The sequence below is a fragment of the Phacochoerus africanus genome, chromosome 3 (assembly GCF_016906955.1).
Source record: "Phacochoerus africanus isolate WHEZ1 chromosome 3, ROS_Pafr_v1, whole genome shotgun sequence".
In the NCBI taxonomy this organism is placed as follows: domain Eukaryota; kingdom Metazoa; phylum Chordata; class Mammalia; order Artiodactyla; family Suidae; genus Phacochoerus; species Phacochoerus africanus.
Genome location: NC_062546.1, coordinates 1,083,485 through 1,105,702, shown reverse-complemented (window position 1 = coordinate 1,105,702; position 22,218 = coordinate 1,083,485). Strand labels below are relative to the sequence as shown.

At 64.1% G+C, this 22,218-nt stretch overlaps 1 protein-coding gene across 1 annotated transcript in view; it reads left to right on the top strand.

The window, feature by feature from the left end:
• The window catches only part of NTSR1 (neurotensin receptor 1), a 46,777-nt gene extending 36,833 nt beyond the window's left edge, over positions 1-9,944 (top strand). Inside the window, exons 2-4 of the mRNA XM_047770689.1 lie at positions 2,018-2,219; positions 5,612-5,702; positions 6,961-9,944. Of these exons, the coding sequence (XP_047626645.1) occupies positions 2,018-2,219; positions 5,612-5,702; positions 6,961-7,210 (543 nt within the window). The 3' untranslated portion in view covers positions 7,211-9,944. The remainder of the gene's footprint in view (positions 1-2,017; positions 2,220-5,611; positions 5,703-6,960) is intronic.
• Positions 9,945-22,218: the final 12,274 nt, after the last annotated feature.

The following is a 22,218-nucleotide window of genomic DNA, read 5'->3' as shown; positions in this document are numbered from 1 at the left end:
CCCTCCCCCGCCAGCAGTCCTGGGAGGGTTATTTCTGCGTTTTAATCTTTGCTCCATCTGGATTTTTGTGGCGCGAGATGTCTAGGTTATTGTATAAATTCCAGGAGCTCGTTCAGGTTGTCGTAGGGGAGCCCGAGCCTCCTCTCCAGCCTCTGTTGGGTGGGCCTGCCGTGCGGGTCCCCTTCCTGGCTCCAGAACCTCAGGGTCAGGGTCTGGACTTGCGACTGGAGGAGCCACTGGGAGCCTCGGACCAGATCCCAAAGCCCGCCGGCCTGGGCCCCGGTCCACTGCCTGCATTCCCCAGAGGTGGCTGGTTCTGCTGCCCCCGCTCGGGAAGTACGGTGTTGTCAGTGTTTTGACATTTAAAATCTGTGTTGGATACACTGGCTCTGTTTACACTGTACCTGCTACGGTGACTCCCGAGGAGCTGGTTTGTCTCCTGCGCCGGGCAGACGTCCCCCTGCACCCCACCCAGCCCCGCCCAGGCTGCCCCTCCGCGGCACCAGCCCCCAGCGTCCCACGGAAGGTAGACACCTAGCAGAGGTGAATGGGCACCCAGGCTCCGGACCTGCTGCTAGAGCTGGGGGCGGGGGGGGGGGGTACAGAGAGAAGGATGTCCAGTGGAGGCGGCTCCCGGGAACCCAGCGGGCGACGAGGCATGGGCACGGTGCTGGCAGGCATGGAAAAGGCTGCTTCCCGAGGGCCCGGGCGGCCCCTGTCGGGTGTGTTTGTTTTCTAGCTTAGCAGAGTCCCACCCAAGAGGAGCCGGAGACCTGGAGTCCTCCATACGGGGCCTGGAGCCCCATGTGATGGGCGGGCAGGCATGGGGCGGGCGGGGTCTGCAGAGGCCTCAGCCGGTGCCGCAAGAGAGCAGGGCGCAAGGTGCCCGATCCTCGAAACGGACTCCTGAACCCCAGGAGGCGTGGGGAGCAAACCCAAAGACGATCTGGAACCTCTGTCACTTCTTGGCTGCCTGGGTCTCCGTGGCCACTGCCGCATTAGCAGGACAGAGCTGGACTGCCCTCACCCTGCCGCGGCTGTCCCTGTCTTGCCCTTGGGCGGGGTGGGGGGCTCCACGCAGGACCCTCAGCTCTGCTCTCAGGGCTGCGAGCAAACCTGAGCGAGGAGGCGGAGGGACAGCCCTTGGGAACTCGCGATGGGGTGGCTGTGCCTGGCCGGCCAGCGCAGGTATCTCTCCAGGTGCCCCCTTTTGCTCTCTGGCTCTGAAGCTGAAGGAGCACGAGTGGCGGCGGCAGCGGGGTGGAGAGGCCCAGCCCCATCACGGGTCATGCAGCAGGTGCGCGAGCAGCAGGAGAGGCAGGGACGGCAGTGTAGACAAAGAGAGCATTGAGAAGACAGCGCCGAGAGCGGTTTACACCAGAGGCTGCTACTCCGCGGTGGGGGGAGGTGGTGCCGATTCAGGGCCAGCTCCGTGGGAGGCCGGTCCCCTGCCGCCTGTCAGGGCCCCTTCAGTCCACGGGCAGGTTTGCGTTCCTGTCGTGAGCAGCCTGGGCCGCTTCGGCTGAGCAAGCGCCCTCAAAGGCAGGGCTCAGCCTGGTGTCACCAAGGGGCGGGGCTCCAGCTCAAGTCCAGGTCCAGCCACGTCTGAGCAGGGACAGAAGCAGAGGTGGTAGAGCTGGCGGTGCCCGAAGGAAGCAGCCTTCGCTGTGCTGAGAGGCAGTGGGGGGGGACTTCCTTTATGTCCTCAGGTGAGCTGTGCGCGTGCAGGACGAGCCCAGGTGGGGCTGCCTCCGTCCAGACGCAGGGACGCCGAGACCAGGCCCTTCCCCGCAGCCAGGACACCCTGGGTTTCGCTCCACACCGAGGACAGGCTGGACCCCGCGCGCGCGGGGCTCCCAAGAGTCTGTGAGCCTCCCCCGAGCCGGGGCTGGGGGCGAGCAGGCGGAGGCTCAGCCCGGGACCTCCCACGGTCCAGCCCCTGGACCCGGCCGGCAGGGCGGGCGCCCGGGCAGCGTCCGGCGCCCGGGGTCTCACGGGCGCCCTTCTGCCCCCGCAGGTCAACGCCTTCACGTCCTTCGTGATCCCCATGGGGGTCGTCTCCGTCCTGAACACGGTCATCGCCAACAAGCTGACGGTCATGGTCCGCCAGGCAGCCGAGCAGGGCCCCGCGTGCAGGGGCGGGGACCCGCGCCGCTCCTTCAGCATGGCCATCGAGCCCGGCCGGGTGCAGGCCCTGCGGCACGGCGTCCGGGTCTTACGTACGTAACCGCTGGGCCCTGGGGCAGGGGGCGGGTGGCCGCCAGGGGCCAGCAAGGCCGCAAGCTCCAGAGGGACGCACGCGGCCACTTAGCCCAGGACCGAGGCGCGTGGGGCGAGGCTCCCGGCGGCCCTGGCTCCTCCCGGGGTCGGGCTGCTCCTGGTTCCTCCGCTCTCCCATGTGCATTCACAGGGTCAGCACGTCTCCCACATTGACCTTAACATGGGCCGTGTGCTCACAGAGCCAGGCCGCAGCGCTGGAGTCCCCTGCACGGCAGGCAGTTGGGTGCCAGCCAGAGAGGCCCGAGTACCGTCCCTTGGCACAGGGACCCACGTTCTAGTAGGGGATTCCCGAGGCCAGCACCCCTCACGGGAGCTTGCGGGGCGGACCCTCTGCTTCTGTGCATCGTGACGGTCCGTCCCCATCCCTGGGGCTGGCGTCATGAGAAGCGGTCCTCAGGCAGCCTGCCCCCTCCCTGCTCCGCTGGGCCAGCCCAGCCGCCTGGCCCCCCAGGGCACCCAGCCTCGGGCCCCAGCAGCCCTCCTCCCTCTCCCCCTCAGCCCCAGGCTGCCCGGCCCTCACCTGGTTCCCAGCAGAGAAATGTCCCCAGGAATGTGACGCAGGCACCACATGTGACATTGAGGGTCTAGGGACCGGGTTTGGGAAAGTAGGAACTTTCTACTGTGGCTCGTAAGGAGTTCCCGCTGCGGCTCGGCGGGGTCAGCGGCGTCTCTGGAGAGTTGGGACACAGATTCGATCCCCAGCCCGGCACAGTGGGTTAAGGTATAGCTGCAGCATAGGTCGCAACCGTGGCTCAAAGTCGGTCCCTGGCCTGGGAACTCCTAGGCTGCAGGGTGGCCAGATGGTGAGAGTAATTTCCATCATTTGTTACCCCAGGATTTCTACAATGCTGTCTTTTTTGTGTTGCCCAGCGTCACGTGACGGCTGAGAGAGATGCCGTGTTTTGCCTTTGGCCCCACTAAGCTCCCGGCAGCCTCATGTCCAGGGACCTACAGCCAGCGGCCGGTGGGCAGGCCGCCGCGATCGCTTCTGCTGGCCGTGTGGGGGCGGGCTTTCCGGAACACCCCAGAGCCACCAACTCCGTTCCCACTGTTGCCAGCAGACAGCCCCTTTGTCAGGGCCTCCCCCAGGCCTAGGGTCTCCACAGGCCCCCAGGGCGGGTCCCCTGGGCCCTCGGGAGCAGGGCAGCCGCCAAGGCGCAGGAGCCCAAACACCAGTTCCCCCAAGTCCCCCCATGTTGCCAAGATGATGAGGCACCATCTCAGGACCACGCCTCTCTCTGCCCCAGGACCCTACAGGCAGCCCGGGTGCTCCCAGGGGGTTGGCTTTTTAAGCACGAGATTCAGTGGTGGTATAATCACGAGTCCTGTGTGGCCATCACCAGCACCACCTCCCATCCTGTAGCTCTTCTCAGCTTGTAAAACTGAAACGCTACCCGTTACACACCCCCAGCCCCCACCGGCTACTCCGAATCTGACTCCCTGACGGACCGCCTCTACGGGGAATCCCACTGTCCTGGGGGCTTTTGTGACTGGTTTGTGCACACGGCACAGGGTCCTTAAGGCCCATCTGTGTCATAGCCTGTGTCAGAATTTCCTTCCTTTTCAAGGCTGAGTAATATTCCGCTGTGTGGAGGCAGCTCGTCTTGTCGATCCATCATCCTCTGATGGACAGGCGGGCTCTTTCAGCTCCGTGCATAGCGCCGCTTCGAGATCCTGGTGTCTGAGTTCCTGCTTTCAATTCTCTGGGGGGGGGCACTTCCCCACGAGGAGAGTTGCTGAATCATATGTAAATTCCATTTTTAATATTTTGAGTTAAAGAATATTTTAAAACAGCCATGCTGTTTTTCTGAAGTGGCTGCCCCATTTTACACTCCCGCCAATATTTCAAGTATTTCGATTTCTCCAGGTCCCCTCCCCCAAATGACCACTTCCTGGGTGTTTTTGGGGGGGATCGTAGCCATCCTGCTGCGCATGAAGTGGTACCTGACTGCACTTGACCTGGGCTTCCCCAGCCATCAGTGATGCTGAGCATCTTTCCACGTGCGTATTGGCCATTCGTGCGTCTTCTTCAGAGAAACATCTGCCCAGCCCTGTGCCTGGTTTGGTTTTGGTTTTTTATTTTGTCTTTTTAAGGCTGCACGTACGGCATATGGAGGTTCCCAGGCTAGGGGCCCAACTGGATCTGTAGCCACTGGCCTGCGCCACAGCCACAGCAACACCAGATCCGAGCCGAGTCTGTCCCTACGCCTCAGCTCATGGCAGCACTGGATCCTTAACCCACTGAGCGAGGCCGGGGATCGACCCTGCGTCCTCATGGATACCAGTCGAATCCGTTTCCGCTGCGCCACGACAGGAACGCCCCCCCCCCCCCCCCCGTCTGTTTTTGAATTGGGCTGTTTGATTTTGGTCGTTGAGTTTTAGTTCCCTGTTCCTCCAGAATATTAAGCCCTGATGAGGGAGGGATATGAGGGCAAAGCCTTTCTCCCGTCCTGTAGGTCGGCTTTTCGCTGTGTTAACTGTGGCTCTTCATGTCCAGGGACCCCGGTGGTTTACTTACCCTTTCGTTGTCTGTGCCTTTGGTGCCAGATCCAAGAAACTGTTTTCAGATTTAAACGTTATGGGAGTTCCCGTCGTGGCTCAGCGGTAACAGACCCGACTGGTGTCCATGAGGAAGCGGGTTGGATCCCTGGCCTCGCTCTGTGGGTTAAGGATCCCGCGCTGCTGCGACTGTGGTGCAGGCCGGCAGCTGCAGCTCCAATTTGACCCCTAGCCTGGGAGCTTCTATATGCTGATAGTGCAGCCCTAAAAAGACCAAAAAAAAAAAAAAATTTAAACGTTAGGAAGTTTGGGACTCTATTTTCTTCCAGGAGTTGTATGCTCTTAGCTCGTCTCTTTGGATCTTTGTCCATTTTGAGGTCCTTCTTGCAGCGGCTGAGGGTCTGGCGTCCTCTGTTCTTCTGCAGGCAGTCTTGCCAGGACGCTTGTCGAAAAGACAGCCCTCCCCCCTTGAATGGCCTTGGCACCCCGGGAAAATCACCTGACAGGGTGCTATTTCTAGGTCCTCCCTTTAGGCCAGGGTCTGTGCGTCTGCCTTAGGCCGGCTGCAGGCTGAGTGGCTGCAGCTTTGTGGCGGGTTCCGAAGTCTGGCAGTGGGAGCCCCCCCGCCCATGCTCTTCTTTCTCAGGACTGTTTTGGGGGTCTTCAGGCTCCCTGGACATTCCAAATGAATTCTTCTGTTTCTGGGGGGAAAACCGTCCCCAGGACGTCGCTCGATGCTGCGCGGCACGTGTAGGTCGCTTTGAGCAGCGCCGTCGTCCTCACGGTGTCCCCGGGCCTCCCCTCCCCCGAGGCCCGTGTCTCCGTGTTGCAGGTGCCGTGGTCATCGCCTTCGTGGTCTGCTGGCTGCCCTACCACGCGCGGCGCCTCATGTTCTGCTACATTTCCGACGAGCAGTGGACCCCGTGAGTATGGAGCCCGGGTGGGGGCTCGAGCCGCGCCACGCTCCCCGGAACGTGGGGGGTGGGGGCGCGTCCGGTGGCCCCAGCGGGCCCTCGGGCGTGCCTGCGACGGGAGGCAGGGGCGAGGCCAGAGAGGGTCAGACACCCCCGGAGGCTGCATCAGGAAAGCAGATCCGAGGAGGATCCATACAGGCAGGTTGGGGGCAGGTTGGGGGCCGTCTGGAGGGGGACAGTGAAGGGCTGGGTGTGGGGGGAGGGCTGGCAGCTGTCGGGGGCCCCTGGACCACCCCTGCCTGTAGGAGTCACCAGAAGGACCCCCGGGGCTCGAGAGCGTCACACACACGCGTGCCGATGTGTGTCAGTGAGGCTGTGCCATGTATGGACACGGCCCCGGCCCGTGGGCCCCCTGCAGTGGCAGCCTGAGCCCGGCTATGTGAGCAGCTCTGCGTGCAGGCCACCGGGTCCAAGGGCTGTGGGACCTTCCTAGCAGCGGGGAGTGTTGGGGAGGGCAGGTCCAGGATGGATATAAGGAGATGTCACAGGGGGGGAGGACAACCCAAAATGGTTTCTGGGAGCTCCCGCTATGGCTCAGCAGAAACCAGCCCAGCTAGCATCCATGAGGATGCGGGCTCCGTCCCTGGCCTTCCTCAGTGGCTTAAGGATCCGGTGTTACCGCGAGCCGTGCTGTAGGTCCCAGATGTGGCTCAGATCTGGCGTGGCTGTGGCTGTGGTGTAGGCTGGCAGCTGTAGCTCTGATTAGACCCTTAGCCTGGGAAGCTCCATATGCAACAGGTGCGACCCTAAAAGGGGGGGGGGGTCCTGAAACTCAGGGCTGCCTGGGGAGGGAGCGACATCCTTGGGCACGAAGGCAAACAAGCTGTGGATGAGGGGCACAGCTGTCTGGGGGGGTGTGGAGGGGGTCCCTGCCTTGGCTGCCCCATCCAGGCCAAGCTCTGGCCGAGGCCTGCGGCCCTTGGAGGGGGGGCGGTGCTGGGGTTCTGCCCCTGGACGTGCAGGCCAGCTGGGCGGCAGGGAGCCGCGGAGACTGCGGCAAAGTAGAGCCGCCCAGCCTGCCTTGGGAGGGCGGCCGCAGCTCCGCTCCGCCCCGCCGGCCCGGGCCAGGCGAGAGTGTGGGCCGAGTGTCCCCCTTCTCCGGGGAAGCCGGAGCCCCGGGTCCCAAAAGGCCACGTCGCCTGTGGCCGGGGCTCCGAGCCGCCGCCGCCCCGCCGCCGCGCCTGAGCGCCCCGTCCCGCCCGCGCAGGTTCCTCTTCGACTTCTACCACTACTTCTACATGCTCAGCAACGCGCTCTTCTACGTCAGCTCCGCCATCAACCCGGTCCTCTACAACCTCGTCTCCGCCAGCTTCCGCCAGGCCTTCCTGGCCACCCTGGCCTGCCTCTGTCCCCTGTGGGGGCGCCGGAGGAAGCGGCCAGCCCTCTCCAGGAAGACCAACAGTGTGTCCAGCAACCACACCTTCTCCAGCAACGTCACCCGGGAAACGCTGTACTAGGGTGGGGGGGGGCACTCAGAGAGGGGCTGCCGCTGGCCTCCAGCCGTCCTGGGAGCTGCTCCTCCCTCTCCCCCCTCGCCTCCCCTGCGCCCGCCTCGATCTCCCCTTTGAAAGCCAGAGACAGCTCGAGCCTCTCCCAGCCCGAAAAGGGCCTTAATGGGGAGAACTCAGTGTTAGGTGAAAGGCAGTCGTCTTTGTTCTCAGACTAATGGATGTTTAGAGAGAAAAGGACTGAAAGCAGCAGGTCGGGCCGGGCCCTGGGCAGCCGGGCAGCCGTCGGGAGGGGGCGACCCTGGGAGCCGGCGCTGGGTGGAGGCCAGCCGGCAGGACCCCGCTGTCCTGGCACCAGAGGGCCTCCGTCGCGCCTCCAGGCACTCAGGACCCCGTGGGCCCCTCTCCAGCTCTGCCAGGGCAGGTCCTAGGAAGCTTTGATGTGGCAAGAGGACAGGGAGGGGTCAGCCCGGCCCCGGGCCGCCCCCTCCCCGCCGCTCCTCCCCAGGCCAAGGCAGCCAGGGCTCGGCACAGATGCCACTGCAGGGCCGTTCGGCCGAGGAGCCCTCCATCCCGGCTCTGCGGACACAAGGCCAGGTCGGCGGGGTCCCAGTGGCCAGACCAGTGACGTCCCACGTGCTCTCACTCCCCCTGTCCGGCTGAGCTCCTGCCGCTGCAGTGGATGCCCTGCAGCAGAGGGGAGTCACGAGAGATGCCAGCCGTGGGGCCTGGGCTGCAGGCAAGAAGGAGGCGTTCTGGGCACCCAGAAGGGCAGATGCCCCCTGGAACTCTGGGGGCTGGTCTCCAGACAGGATGGCCCCGGGAAGGCGGGTCCCTGGGGAGCTGCCCCAGACCAGCTGGGACACTGCGTGGCCGGAGCCAGAAGTGAGACGCAGACCTTTTAAGCAGGTCCTCCCTGGGCCTGGGGCGGGCCCGCCAGAAGGGAGACAGGCGGGCAGACGGGCAGAGGACCTGCGTGGATGGCGGTGACCTGGGCCTGGTCTGGGGTCGGCCAGGACTCAGTCCCCCACCCAGGATGCTACAGCATCCGTGGTCCATGGTCCCTTCGGATCTGGGCCCTGATGTGAGCACTATGTGACTTGCATCCCCAAAGTCCTCCTCCAGGCTGTTCACCAAGAGCGGGGCAGGCAGTCTGCCCCTGACCCCGTGGCCACAACACGGGGCTGAGGTTGCTCAGAGCTCCCCATGAGCTTCGGCTCTGGATGGGAGAGCAGGGAGCCCAGCGGAGAGGCTGAGGTCAGCCAGCCCTGGCCCTCAGGGCCGCCCTGCCGTCCCTGGACCCCGGGCACAGTGCGATTCCCACGCGCCTCGGCTTCCCCAGGCGCCCGAGATGTAGGCGTGGTCACTACACCCACTCGGCCAGGCCTGGACGTGGCGGCCCCGGAGGTGGGGGCAGGGTGGACATGGGGCGAGATGCCCACCACCCAGACCCTCCTGTCGGCCCACTTCACATCCGTGGGGACCCATGTCTACGCCCTGCCGGACCCCCCCCCAGGCCTCCCCAGCTCTGGCCGCATCTCCCTGGAACCCCAGAGGCCGGCTCTGTGTGCCGTGTGTGTCTGGTCTCAGGGTCCAGCGCCCGTGTGGCTGGTCAGCGGTGATGCCGAAACCCCGTGATGTACACTGACCCCAGCGGCCCTCACGTCCCACAGCGACACTCAGTAAAGGAATGAAGGCGACTGGACCCGGCTCCCCAGGAGGCCATGGGCCGCGTGCAGCCGTCACTCAGCAGACAGCCCTCTGCCGGCCCCTTTGCCAACACGCATGCACTCTGCCCCGTTCCCCGGGGACCGGGCAGGATGCGCCAGCTCAGGCCCTGCCCCCCTGAGCTTTGAGAAGCAGCTGGTGCAGGACACGGGGCCCCAGGGCTCAGGGTCCTGATCTGTGGCCTGGGCACGGGCAAGGCCCAGCGAAGGTGGGGACCAGGGTCCTGTGACTCTGGGGCGTCCCCTCCCACCAGCCCAAGGAGCCGAGGGGCCCCGGAGGCCAACAGGTGGGGAGCCGGGCCAGGGAGGGCCGTCAGCCTGTCCTCCCACCCAGCGGCCCTGTCTGGAATCTCCCACCAGCAGGAGAGGCGTCCCGGCCTCCTCCTTCCCCCGCCCCATCTCAATGCAGCAGCGTCCGCGGTGGCTCCAGCTGGGGGACATAAGGAAAGCACCTTTCCAGGTTGCGGGCTTCCCCCCGCCCCCCACTTCCCCACCTGCCAGGGTCCCCACAAGGCCTGGCTTCCTCAAAGCTGCCCCATCCTGATTGGCACAGGCCTGAGGTGTGAGGCCCAAGGCCTTCGGGGTCATTCTCCCCCCCCCATCAGCAAGGAAGGGACTCCCACTCACCCTGAGGCATAAGGGATTCACCGGCAAGCCCCAGTAGGTACACTGGTGGTTTATAAGACTATCCAAAGGAATGAAGCTCTAACCATGGGATTTCAGACCAGCCCAGGAGGGAAATCTTTGGGGACCGTGGCAGGAAGGCCCAAACCGCAGCCGCACCTCAAGGCGCCATCCCATGAGGCCAGAGCTCTAGAGCTCTGGGACCCCCGCCCTGCCACCCGCAGGCTCTCTGAGCGCTGGTCCCTGTTCCAGCCACGGACAGGGGAGGACCACACTCCCGCAGCAAGGCCCCTCTGGCCCGTCCCTGTGTCCCTGTCGTCGCTGTCGCTAAGCAACAGGAGGGCTTTGGAGAGAATTCCATACATTTTTAAATACATTTGAAGAGCGAAACAGCCAGTGGCTGCCTGCAGGAGTCTGAGTCCAGGGAAAGCTGCCTCCCTCCCTCCCCCTTGACGCCCCTTCCATCTCTCCCCCCCCCCCTGCCCTCTCTCTCCCTTCCCCCTCCCTCCCCACCCCTCCTTTCCTCCGCCTCCCCCTCCCCCTGCCCCTCGGCCACTTCCCACAATTATTTGAATTCTGATTTTTATCAGAAACCAATGGAAACCACATCCAGGCTGAATTTTTGAGGGAGAACAGAGCAGGGGGTAGGCTGGAGCCAGTGGGGGGGGGGGAGGGGCAGACGGAGCAGGCATGAGGGAGGCGGCAGCTCCACACCCACCGGGAGCCCCCGTGAGTGTATGTGTGCACACACACACACGCAGACACATCCCAGCCTCACACGCACCCAGGCTACACCCGCCTCCTTCCTGACTCTGAAGGCTGCCCGTTCTCTGTGTGCAGCCCAGACAAGGGCTCAGGCCTCACTCTGTGCCCCCGGGGTCAGCCGCTGAGTCCAGAGGCTGCCGGGCACTGGCCAGGCCGGGGATACGTGGGAGAGGCTCCCGCCTCCCCCACCTCTGTGCCCCCACAACCCCGGCTCCGGGATGCACACGCGGGTCCTGCTCCTCAGGCGGGGCTCTTGGTTCCCAGCTCTGGGCCGCCGGACGGCAGAGCCTGGGCTGCCTCTCCTAATGCCAGTGGGACGGGGTGAAATGAGAGGCACACCCCGCAACTGTTTGCTGGGCCAGTTCCGCCAAATAGTCAACCCCCGCCCTCCATCCCCGGCCTCTGCTTATGTGGGGGCCACAGGGCCTGGTGCTTTAAAGATACTCAAAAGTCTAAGGAACGAGCTGACCCGCGCCCTTCCCCCTTCTGCACCAGAACTTGCTGGAGGGGCGCTGGGCCCTCTTCCCTGGGGCGCACCTGGAGCTGGGCTCCGAGCAGGTAACCAGGACACTCAGGCCTGGCACCCCTGAGGGCAGGCCCCGAGGCTGGTCCCCGCTGCAGCAGGGCACCCAGCAAGAGGCCGCTGTGGTGTCCCCCACGTGACAATCATGGCCTCAGATCTGCGGCCACCTGCCCAGCTCAGCAATCCCCCCTCTCCCCCTACCCTGGGCAGAGGGAGGGCAGACGGCAGAGCCCCCTGGAGGCAGGTGACCACACGAAGTTCCCGCATAGAAGGAGTCGCAAGGTTGGGGCGGGTGCATCTTGGCGTGGGCTCAGCCCAGGGAGAGGCGAGAGAGCACGGAGCCTGCATCCTCCACCCCCCACCCCAAGAGGGGGCGCCATCCCACCCCCCCTCACTGCTCAGCACCCCTGTCTCTGGAGGGTGAGCCCTTTCCAGGGTCCTGCCTCCTGATATCCCACCTGAGCAAAACTCCCAGAGCGACCCTCTGCTCAGTAGGTGTAGCCAGCGTCCGCCCCATCAGTTTAAGGATGCAAGCTCCATCTCCGCCCCCACCCCCGCCCCATTGCCCCTGAGACCCACAGACACTCCTCCTGAGCCACCAGCCACTCGGGGCTGCCCAGAAGGGGCTGCAAAGGGGGTCCCTGGCCTCTTCAGGCTCCATTTTCACCGAGCTGGGAGGGGGCGTCGCCCAGGAACTGATACCACCCCTTACAGAGGCTGCATGGCCAGTGCCCCGCCCCAGTGGGTGAGGTCAACCCACGGATCTTGTTCCACCCTGACTCCCAGGGCCCCGGGCAGCGCCATCCGAACCCTTCCCAGGATGGCCTCCCACGTAGACACCCAGGGTCCAAGTCCTTGTGGCTGGTGGTCCAGGGGGGATGCGGGGGTGGGTCCTAAGGGCCCCGCTGCCGATTGTAAGTGGGGCCCCGAGCTGGGGAACAAAGACGGGAGACAACCCAGAAGGTCCCACGGGTGCCGAAGGCTGTGCCTCAGGTTTTAACTCCTTCCAAATCCACCTGCTGGATTTTCCAGCATCCTGGTATTCCAGCCAGTCTGTAGCTTCCGCACCCCATGGGAGAGAAGGCCGGCCGTGGGCTCCTTCCACCCCAGCAGCTTGCCTTTTGGCCTCACCCGGCAGCCGCGGCATGTTGGGGAGTATCTCTTCCCTCTGGAAGGACCTCCGGCACCGTGACAGTGGACACGAGGCTGTCCCTGGCCTCCCGGCCTCTGACTTCCGTCTCTGGCCCCCAGGCCATCTGTCCGCACAGTGCATCCGGGGTCCGGGCTGCGGGCCTGTGCGCTGGCAGTGGCACCACAGTGGCGTGGAGCTCCCCTTCACCCACCCCACAGGAGGCTCTTTGTCCCGAAGCTCCCTGGGTCCCCTTGGAGGTTTCCGGTCACATCAAGCAGCAGGAGCTCAGAGGACATCAGCCTCAGGCCCCTCTGGGACGCCACGTCCCCCCCCTTGAGGTGACACCATCCAGGGGTCCCCGCCCCCACCTCCGTCGGCAGAGCTGCTCTGGGGACAAAGGGGACAAGAGTCTGGCTGCGCTTGAAACGTCTAGGGGGAGGCCCTCACCTTCCTGACTCGAGCCCCACCCGAGGGGGGACCCTGTGCCAAGGATGACGGGGCCTCCTGTGGGGGCCACGAGCTCGCCCAGAAGGTCACTGGGAGAACATGGGGCCGGCCCGGTCCCCTCAAGGCGTTTGAGTGCGTGACTTGTCAACGGGAGATGCGCCTGCACCATCGGCCAAACCTGGAAATGTTGAAGCTACAGGAAACTTTGAGGGAGGCGCCTGCCCCAAGGGAGCGGCCACGGCCAAGGATGCCCACGGCACCTGCCCTGGGCTCCAGCCTGCAGACGACTCTGCATTCGCCCTTCCCCGCTCAGTACACGTCTGCCGCCCATTCCTTCGCCCCTCCAGGAATGTGGGCTCAGCCCCTTGGAGAGAGAACTGGAGCCGGGGGGAACAGGAGCAGAAGGGGCTCCTGGACCCGGTCCCCACCCTGTGCCCCCGCCCGTCCAGCTTGCTGTGTGTGCATCGGATTTCAGGATGCAAAACCTTTATCTTTTATTATAAAAGCAGTTCGTTCTCTCGTGAAAAATTTAAATAACATGAAAGATACAAAGCACAGCGTGAAGTCTCTGCCCAACCCCACGAGGTCATCACTGCCGGCAGGTGGGCGAGCATCCCGCCCGGGCCCTGGTGTCGCCAGCTGCTGCGGCGCAAAGACGGCAGCACGCGAGCTCCCAGGGCCATTCACGTGCACACGCACAGCTGCGGCCATGTCCCTGCACACAGCATCCCCCTTTCCTTTGTGTGCACTCAGAAAGCCACGTTTTCAGACACTAAGTTACATTTCAGATGCTTCCAAAGCAAGTGGCCCATCCCAGGCAGGTTTGTGCTCCCTGTCCCCGCATGGCCACGCAGAGGACACGCCGTGTCAACAGGCTTCAGCTGAGCTCACGGGAGCCCAGAGACAGGGAGGGCCCCTTCAGGGGGTCCGGGGACTGGGCGGGGGCCCTTCTACCCCACCCCTTCCTGGTGAAGCCAGTGAGGCCAAGGGGCCCGGCGAGGAGGGGCCTGGGGCACGGGGAAGGGACGAGCAGCAGCCACTGCCCTCTCTCGGGGGTGGGACCACACGGTAGCCCCTCTGGGCCTCTGTTCCCATGTCTGTTCCACAAGGAGGGGCCAGTTCCTTTCACCGATGAGGAAACAGGCTGCCCCCGCTCACCCGGGGTCCCCGACCCCCTGACCCCGCCTCTGCCGCAGTCAACGGGCCCTCGTCAGCCCTGCTGGCCCTTTACTCCTCTGCGTCCGCCTTCCCCTGGGTGACTCACAGGCACACGCGTCACGGGGTCGGCTGAGGAGCCTGCCGGTGACATGGAACCCTCGCTTCAAAACCACTGACACCACCCCCACTGCCTGAGTGGGAGTGGGGCGGGGGGGCACCCGAGGAAGCCTCAAAATCCGCCCCTGCCCCTTGCCCAGGGCCCCTGGGGGCCTCCTGCCCAGGGAAGCAGCAGAGGCCCCAACCCCCGGCCCCAGGCCCACGGTGGCTGTAATCCAGGAAGGGGGGGGAGGAGGGCAGCCTTGCCCTCGCCCCCCGGAGCCCACCCAGTGGGGAGGTTCCCGTGGACAGATAAGCCCGGGCAGGATCCAGGCTGTGCGGGACCCCGGGGTGAGCAGGGCGGGGCCTGGGGCTCCCAGGCCCGGCGGACAAGGAGGAGACAGTCCTGGGGGCCGCTCAGGGAGCAGGCTGGGCGGACCTCGCTTCCCTCCGGGCCGGGAAGGTGACCCCCGTGTGGCCGGAACAGGAGCGCTGAGGGCAGCAGGGGATGGGTGGGCAGGGCTGGCGTCCTTCCCAGCTCCTCGGGGACATGTGGGTAGGAGGCGGCATTGCGGGCCCGGAGAGCCACCGCATCCCGGAGTCAGCCCAACCCAGCCATGGGACCAGCGTCTGACAGGGCGGGACGGAGCCCGGCCGGCAGGGCGGCCGGCCCTCGGGCCGTCTGTCCACATCAATCAGTCCCCTTGGGCCTGAATGACCCTCCATCACCTCGTTCCTCCTCCCGGCAGCCCGGCTCCTCTGAGCGGCCCGGCCATCCGTCTACATTAGAATGTGACGCCTGCGGCGGGGCCTCCTGGCTGCTGGCCCGGACCCCTGCCTGCTGTGACCCCAGGGCTGAAGAGGCCGGGCGCTCCCACGCAGTCCCCCACGTCTGACGGCGGTCCCCAAGGCCCACCCACCCGCCTGCACGTTTCCACGCCTCCAACAGGTAATGAGCACCTGCTGTGTGCACCCCCCCGGCAGGGAGCAGCTGGTCTGGGGGCGGGGGGCCTCAGGGCGGCCCCCAGCACCAGGCTGTCTGATTATCAGACGCCCCGCATCGGGGCCCCAGGAGGGAGCCTGGGGAGCTGCATTTACCCAGGGGTTCCAGGGCCCTACCCAGCCTGGGCTGCCCCTTCTGCACCTCGCAGCAGCGCCTGGAGACGGCCCCTTGTGTCTCCAGCTCACTGACAGGGGAGAGGCCTGGGGACAGGCTTCTTTCTGTCCCCAGATAGTCTGCCTCCCAGCTCTGCCCCCAGCTGGTGTGGGACTCCAGCCTCCTTTGGGGGGAGAACTTTAGGGTCCACCTTCCAGCCTGGGCTCCCTGGGGTCCTGACGCCCCTCCACCCGCATCCCAGCCTGACCAGCCCCGGCCTCAGCCCCTGGAACCCCGAGAAGCCAGAGAGATGGATTCTTATGTGTCAAGGTGGCATCTCTGACCAGGAAGGTGACCGCAATGGACCCAGACCTCCTTCCTGCCCACCTTGGAGGGTCCCAGCCTGGCCTAGGGTGCCCTGTTCCTGCTGCCCACACTGCTCCCCAGACGTGCCGTGGCACCTCCTCCCTGCCCATCCCACGCTGAGTGGCAGCCTGTCTGCAGCCCCGTGTGCCCCACTGCCCCTTAAGTGCGTTCTAGGCCGAAGCAGCCATGACGGAAGGCTGGACTCGCCAGCGCCCCCGCGGTTCTGCCCTTCTGGCCACAGAGGAAGGAACTGTCTGCACAGCCCTTTCGCGGGCACTGAGGCTCCAGGATGTCGGGCAATTGGGGTGGCATCACTGGCTGCGGAAGCAGCAGACCTGGGCCCAGAACCAGGACCCTCTGTGCCCTGAGCACCCACCTTCCCAGCTGGCACCTGTGCCCCATGTGCTCCGCTCGGGCCCATGGGTGCTACAGCAGGGCTGGCCGGACACCCGGCTGCTGGCCCCTGCATGGGTAAATAGACATTGAAAAGGAGGAAAAGAAGTGTCCCTGGTATGAAAAGGGAAAGCCGGGCCCCTCCCCCGCGTCAGTGTTTCCTTTAGGCAGCTTGGGGTTGAAGGTCCCTTGGGGAGGAATCTGCACCCCTTGAAAAGCTCATGGGCCTCGTGCCAGCCTCCAGCCCAGGCTCCTTTGTCAGGGAGCCAGCTCTCTCTGGAATGCAGGATGGCGCCCGTCTCCCAGCCCTGCGGGAGCAGCACACTGACCCCACGCCACCTCCTGTCACAGAGATGACAGAGGCTTGTTTTTCCTTTGGGTAAAGCCAATTAGCTGATGCAGATGGCACCCCGCTGCCAGGTGGGTTTGGCATGAACGAGTGGGACACACGCTGCCGTCGAGCCTGCGCCTCGAGGACCCGTGACTGTGCACCTAGGGAACAGGTGGGCGGGGGCGTGCCTTCCCGGCTCTGGGAGATGGTGTGCCCTCCTGCCTCCGCCTCTCGCAGCAGATGGCCGCGTTCTGGCTCATTCAGTAATGAAACTGTCTTCTCTCTCCCCCATTTTGCGGAGAGGCTTCGTTCCTGGCTCCCCGCCCCCGACACCCCAGCTCCTCGGGACGTGGTGTGCCCCCGCGAGCCTGGCACGTCACCTGGCTGCTCTGGAGCTGCTTGACTCTCACGCCCCCCCCCCCCCACGGATGGGGCTCCTTCTCAGTTCACGCTGGGTGCCCGAGACACTGGCCCAGTTCCCACCCGTGCCCCAGGATGCATGCACGCGGCTCCCCACAGGCCCCTCGGGCCCCCGCCTCCCAGGCGGAGGGAGGTGCCAGCCGGCTGATCGGGTGTGAATCCACCCATCCAGAAAGCCAAGCCCACACGTAATTCAAGGAGCAACCACGACAGCCTTCTTGCTGGTCCTGCAAACACCAGGCTGAGCTCGCGCTCTGCAAAGGCAAACGCCTGTGGGTGACTTTGGATGACTTTCTGCTACTTACCTGCTGGGGACCCCAAAACAGCTTCCCAACGGGCAAGGCTCGGTGTGAGCCCCGGCCCACACCAATTCGACATCCGGGCTTTCCCTTGTTTGTTTCAAAAACATAGCGTTTTCAGGAGTTCCCGTCATGATCCAGCGGTAACAAACCTGACTCGTGAGGAAGCAGGTTCAACCCCTGGCCCCGCTCAGTGGGTTAAGAATCCTGCATGGCTGTGGCTGTGGCTGTGGTGTAGATTGGCAGCTGCAGCTCTGATTCGACCCCTAGCCTGGGAACCTCCATATGCTGTGGGCGCGGCCCTAAAAAAAAAAGCAAAAAAAAAAAGAAAGAAAGCATATCATTTTCATGCATAAATATACAGGTTTTTGAATAGGTGAGATGTTCGTATATAGTACAACTCAAAAGAGCTGCCAAGTGGATGTCGAGAGATGTCGCCCTCCCCCCGCCCCGCCACTGATCCCTCTCCTCTGAGGCAGCCCCCCCACCCACCCAGCAGGCGCCTCTGTTCTCTCCGAGGGATAAGCCTCGAACCCAAGCCCGGGATGGGAGGGACCCGGTGGGGTGAGCCCCGAACCCCCGACCCCCCCCGCCTCCATCTGCGCCTCTGGCTTCCTCCTCACCTTCCACGCCAGACGGGCACACAGATCTGCCTCGGTCCCCGGAGCCGTGTCATGGGCAAAGGGACTTTGCAGTTGTGATTAAGGGGGGCGCCCCCTGAATTCCCGGGTGGGCCCAGCGGGGTCGCAGGAGCCCGGCCTGGACCAACGCAGCCCAGCTGCGACATGGTGATTTCAGCCTGTGACCCACCCGTCTGCCACCCGTCTGCCCTGCAGGATGGGCGGCCACAAGGGGCGTGGTTTGGCGCTGCTCCGTTGCGGTCGTTTGTTGCGGCTGCAGGAGACGCTCTGCTCCAGCGCCCTGACCAGCGTCATGCGGGCACAAATCCACATTCCTTCTGTCTTTTGCTATTAACGCTGTGGCAAGTGGGCAGAAGAGGCAGTTGGCGGACACTGCGGCCCGGCGAGGGCCCTGGCCTCGGCAGCCCCTCCTTCCTGCAGTTCTGGGGGCCGTGACCACCAGTCCTCCCCCTCTGGCTGTCCTGGAAAGGAGCTTGGTGACCCCCAGAATGTGACCGTGACGCAGGCTCAGTCCTGGGGCCACCAGAAGGTTTGTGCTCAGACGGGCTGAACCTTCTGGTCCGTTTCTGACTCAAGCCGGGGGGCTTGCTTGGCGGGAAAGCGCCCCTGCCGTTTCTCGGCACAAGGAGACCCCTCTGGTGGGTGAACCGGGCCCCTGAGTCCTGGAACCCAAGCAGGCTGTGTCGGACACGCAGAGGAAGCGGTTTAGTCCCACGTGCTGGCCCAGCCTGCGTGCCCACCACGCACTCCTGCGACTGGACGCTCCTGCCCCATCTGGCCCCAGGGGCGCTGCTAACCCCGCAGAGGCAGCCCATCCCGATGCCACGAGCAGGTGGAGGAAGGAAGAGAAGCCCCTGGGAAATGGACTGTTAATCCCAGGGCCCTGAGGGCTGAGGGACGGCGCAGTCTGGGGCCAGAGCTCCGTGTCCCCCTCCCTAGCGTTGGCAGTTTTCCCTGCAAACGCCAACACGGAAGGGGTGCTGCTGGTCAGCCCAGCCCTTGCACTGCCCCCTTCTCCCCTGGACAGACATACAGAGGGCCCCTTGCTCCAGTCCCCGAACAACCAGGCTCACCCCTCCTGCCACTGCCACGTCCACTCCGCCCTGGCCACACCCGCTGCTCCCTGTTTCTCAAGCATAACATGCCCACTGCTGCCTCCCCGTAATCCGCTGTCCCCCAGCGGCCACACTCCCTCCCAGGATGCAGCCCGGGACAAAGCCTGCCAAGTATTCTTGGAAGGTGAGCCTGGAAGCTAGGGAGTCAGCGAGCAGATCTGCGGCCCCCCCGGGGACTCCTGGGGACGCTGCAGAAACACCAAGTGGTCCCACCAGGGGACAGGCCGAGGAAGTGCCACAGGGCAGGCCGAGGAAGCCCGGGCAGGGGGCACTTCCAGGGCGTTCCTCACTCCGCTGTCCGCACAGAGGCCCAGCCCGCCCTCGGGCAGCGTCGGGCCACCGTCAGCACCCAGCAAATACCTGCCAAAGGAGGTCCCGTTTGCTGTCCTGGGATAATGCTTGTGACCAACTGCTGTGTTAAAACTAACAGGAAGGGCCGGCAGCAGGTGGGATGGGCTTCCGTGTGGGCTTTTTCTTTGTTTTCTTTTTTTTTTGTCTTTTTTTTCTTGTCTTTTTGCCTTTTCTAGGGCCGCTCCCGCGGCATATGGAGGTTCCCAGGCGAGGGGTCGAATTGGAGCCGTAGCCGCCAGCCTACGCCAGAGCCACAGCCACAGCAACGGGGGATCTGAGCCGCGTCTGCGACCCACACCACAGCTCACGGCAGCGCCGGATCCCGGATCCTTCACCCACGGAGCGAGGCCAGGGATCGAGCCCGCGACCTCATGGTTCCCAGTTGGATTCGTTTCCACTGCGCCACGACGGGAACTCCGTGGGCGTTTTCTAACTGGGGAATCCGGGTGGAAAGTACCTTCTGAGCAGAGCGCCCGGGGCTCTTCCATGTAGGCTTTTCGTCACCAGAATGTCCCTCACGCGCGGCGATTACTTGTCTGGTTTTTCTAAGAATCCTCCTCATCCGCGGAGAGACGTTATTTCTATTCTCCCACTCTGTGTTAGGAAAAGTGTCAGGTGCACAGAGAAGCGGAGAGCGCGACCGAGTGGACGTGGCCACACATCTGGGCTCAACAGCAGGGCAATGAAAAGGCCACATTTTCTGTTAAGTCTGTCAGGACATCAGAGATCAGGGCACGACCAGGACAGCATGGGGGGGTGCGGGGGGGGGATGGATGGGGGGGCCGGGGGGGGATGGATGGGGGGGCCGGGGGGGCAGCAGCCCCCAGCCCCCCCCCCCCGTCATAAGAGGCCGGAGGGAGCGGCTCCTGGTCCCACGTGCGGCCACACCCAGCGCTGGGCAGGGGTCGGACCCCAGGGCGGCCTCCCCACTGCTTTTCTGGGGAAGCTCCCAACCAGGGGCCCCAGGGTGCGGAGGAGCCTGCTGGCAACTTCATGAGTCAATGGCGATGTGTCAGGTTCTCGGGAAAACATGATAAGTGCTGTGATCACTCCCCGCGGGAGTCTCGGCATCTCGTGCTGACACGGGAAGGGAAGAAGGGGGCGACCTGGCACCGAGCAGTCCAGGAACAGGGAGGGGCTGGAGGGTAACGGGGCGCCAGGTCCCCGAGGGCAGCCTGCCAGGACCAGGCTGCTTGCCCGAGCCCTCCTCTGGCCCCATGCCCCACGAGGACTCCAAGGGGCTCCTCTGGGCTCTGTCGTCAGGCTCAGACCCCAGCAGCCCCACCCCCACGGAGGGCTGCTCCCCTCCCAGTAAACCCCCACAGTGTCCCAGGGGTCTCCGACCACAGCAAAGCCAGGCTTGCTCCTCGGGCTCAATTACCGGAAAATAGATTCTCCTTAATTACCTGGATGTTTCAGACAAAGGCCACGCCCGCCTTCCCGGAGCACTGGCGTCCTGCCGGGAGTGGGCAAGACTGGCTCCAGCTCCTGAGAAACAGGAAACAGCCCACGTCACCATCCCCGTGGGGGGACATGCACGCGGCCCCCACCTGCCTGGGCCCAGGGATGAGGAGAGCTAAGCCCGCGCCCGCCGCCTGAGCCTCCGCTGGAGCATGGAAAGGATCCTTAGCAGGTGGAACAGGCGGCTGGGGTACCGCAGCGCCAAGAGGCTCTGGGCTCTGAGCCCAGCGTGCGCCGCGGTGCCAGAAGGGCCGACATGCCGTCTGTTCTGACTTAACTCAGTTCAGAACAAGTGGTCCCCGCAGCCCAGCCCCGCAGGGACCTCAGAGCAACCAGGGAGGGCGCTTGGCTCAGGCCCATGGGGGTGTCCCCAGCAAGGGGCCCTGGGGCCCAGTGACAGCCAGAGCCCAGGCAGGAGGGCTCCCAGACCAGGGGGATGTTGGGGGGCTTGTTGGGGCCCATCCTGGGCTCCCTGAGCCATCCTGCCTCTCCTACCCCATGAGCCAGCGGGGCCCCCCGGTCACGTCTGTGCATTGGGGCCCAGCATCCGTGCCTCTTTCCAGCAGCACCTCAGTTTTGTTCGTGGGCCAGTTTCCCATCCCAAGATTAGCGTGACCCCAGCACACAAGCGCGGACCCCCCCCCCCCGCCCCGGTGCCACCCCCACCCTGCTTCCTGTCAGCTCTGCCAGGCCTGAGCCCCGCGCCTGCCAGCGTCCCTTCTGCTCTCGCCACCCAGACCCACCGACAGAAATCGGGCAGACCCCCAAGACAGGCACACCTCGGGGGACCCCCTCCAGCCAGCCGGGCACGAGCCCTCACACTGAGGACGTCAAAGCTGAGGCCACGGTCCTTGAGAACCTGAGGTCAAGACGCACCCATGGGAGCCACCCTGCATCGCATCTCCTCAGGTGCCCCAACCCATCCTGGGCACGAGCCGAGTGCTCAGGGCCGGGCAAGGGTCACAGCCAGGACCCCAGTGAGCAGATAACACCTGACCGGCTCAGGAAGGCTCTGCCCCGCCACAGACCGTGCTATGGCCAGGACTGCGGTGGCTCCTGGTGTGGGGTGGGCAGTGGCCCAGGATCACACAGCAGGTTCTGCCAGGAGCCTTGGGGGTGCTCAGCAGCACCCAGGACAAGGCTCGGGGGTCCTGCCCTCCGGCGGGGGTCTCCAGGCTGCGTTTCCTTCAGCAGCCCTTAGCCTTGGGGAAGCACCGGAACCCAGAGCAGCCTGTACCCCAGCAGGCCCCCCCATCCTGGGGGCTATGACAGGTCTGTGTGGACCTGTCAGAGATACCCCAACACTCAAGGGAGACCCCTGGTGACCCCAAGAGACCCTACTGCAGGGTTAGCTCAGAAAGCCCTTTCACTACCCCCTCCCCACTCCATCCGTCAACCCCGAGCACTTGCTGTGAAATGGAAATGATTCCGTTTTACGAAGCAGCTTTGGGGAATTAGTTTAATCAGAAAGGCTTACTCTGGAACACATAGAAAGGCCAGGATTCGGGACTCGATCATGTATGAAATTACACAAATGCTGTTTTTTGAAAGAAAGAAAAAAAAAACCTGCTATAAAATGTTTTCTTCACGTATCTTTTTTTCCTTCCCAATCTCTGAATTTTTAAATTTTTTATGTTGCAATAACTTCACACTGAAGGTGCGTGACTCACACGAGGGCGCCCTCCCCCAGCCCCACCAGGTCAGGCACCTCCTGTGTTTGCTCTCCGATTCCTGTCTCTCTGCGGAAGCTCTGCTGGACCATCGAGATTACAGCCTTCGTGGATTGTAATGTTTTTTTCTTTTCTTTCTTTCTTTCTTTCTTTTTTTTTGGCTGCGTCCTCGGCACGCAGATGTTCCGAGGCTGGAGCGTGAACGCGCACTTGAACCAGAGCCACGACAGTGACCATGGATCCTTAACCCACTGACCCACCAGGGGACGGTAGATTTTAATGTTCTTCATAAAAGCAAAAAGAGAGCGTCCCCCTTGTGGCGAAGCAGGAATGAATCCGACGAGTATCCATGAGGATGCGGGTTCGATCCCTGGCCTCGCTCAGTGGGTTCAGGATGAGGTG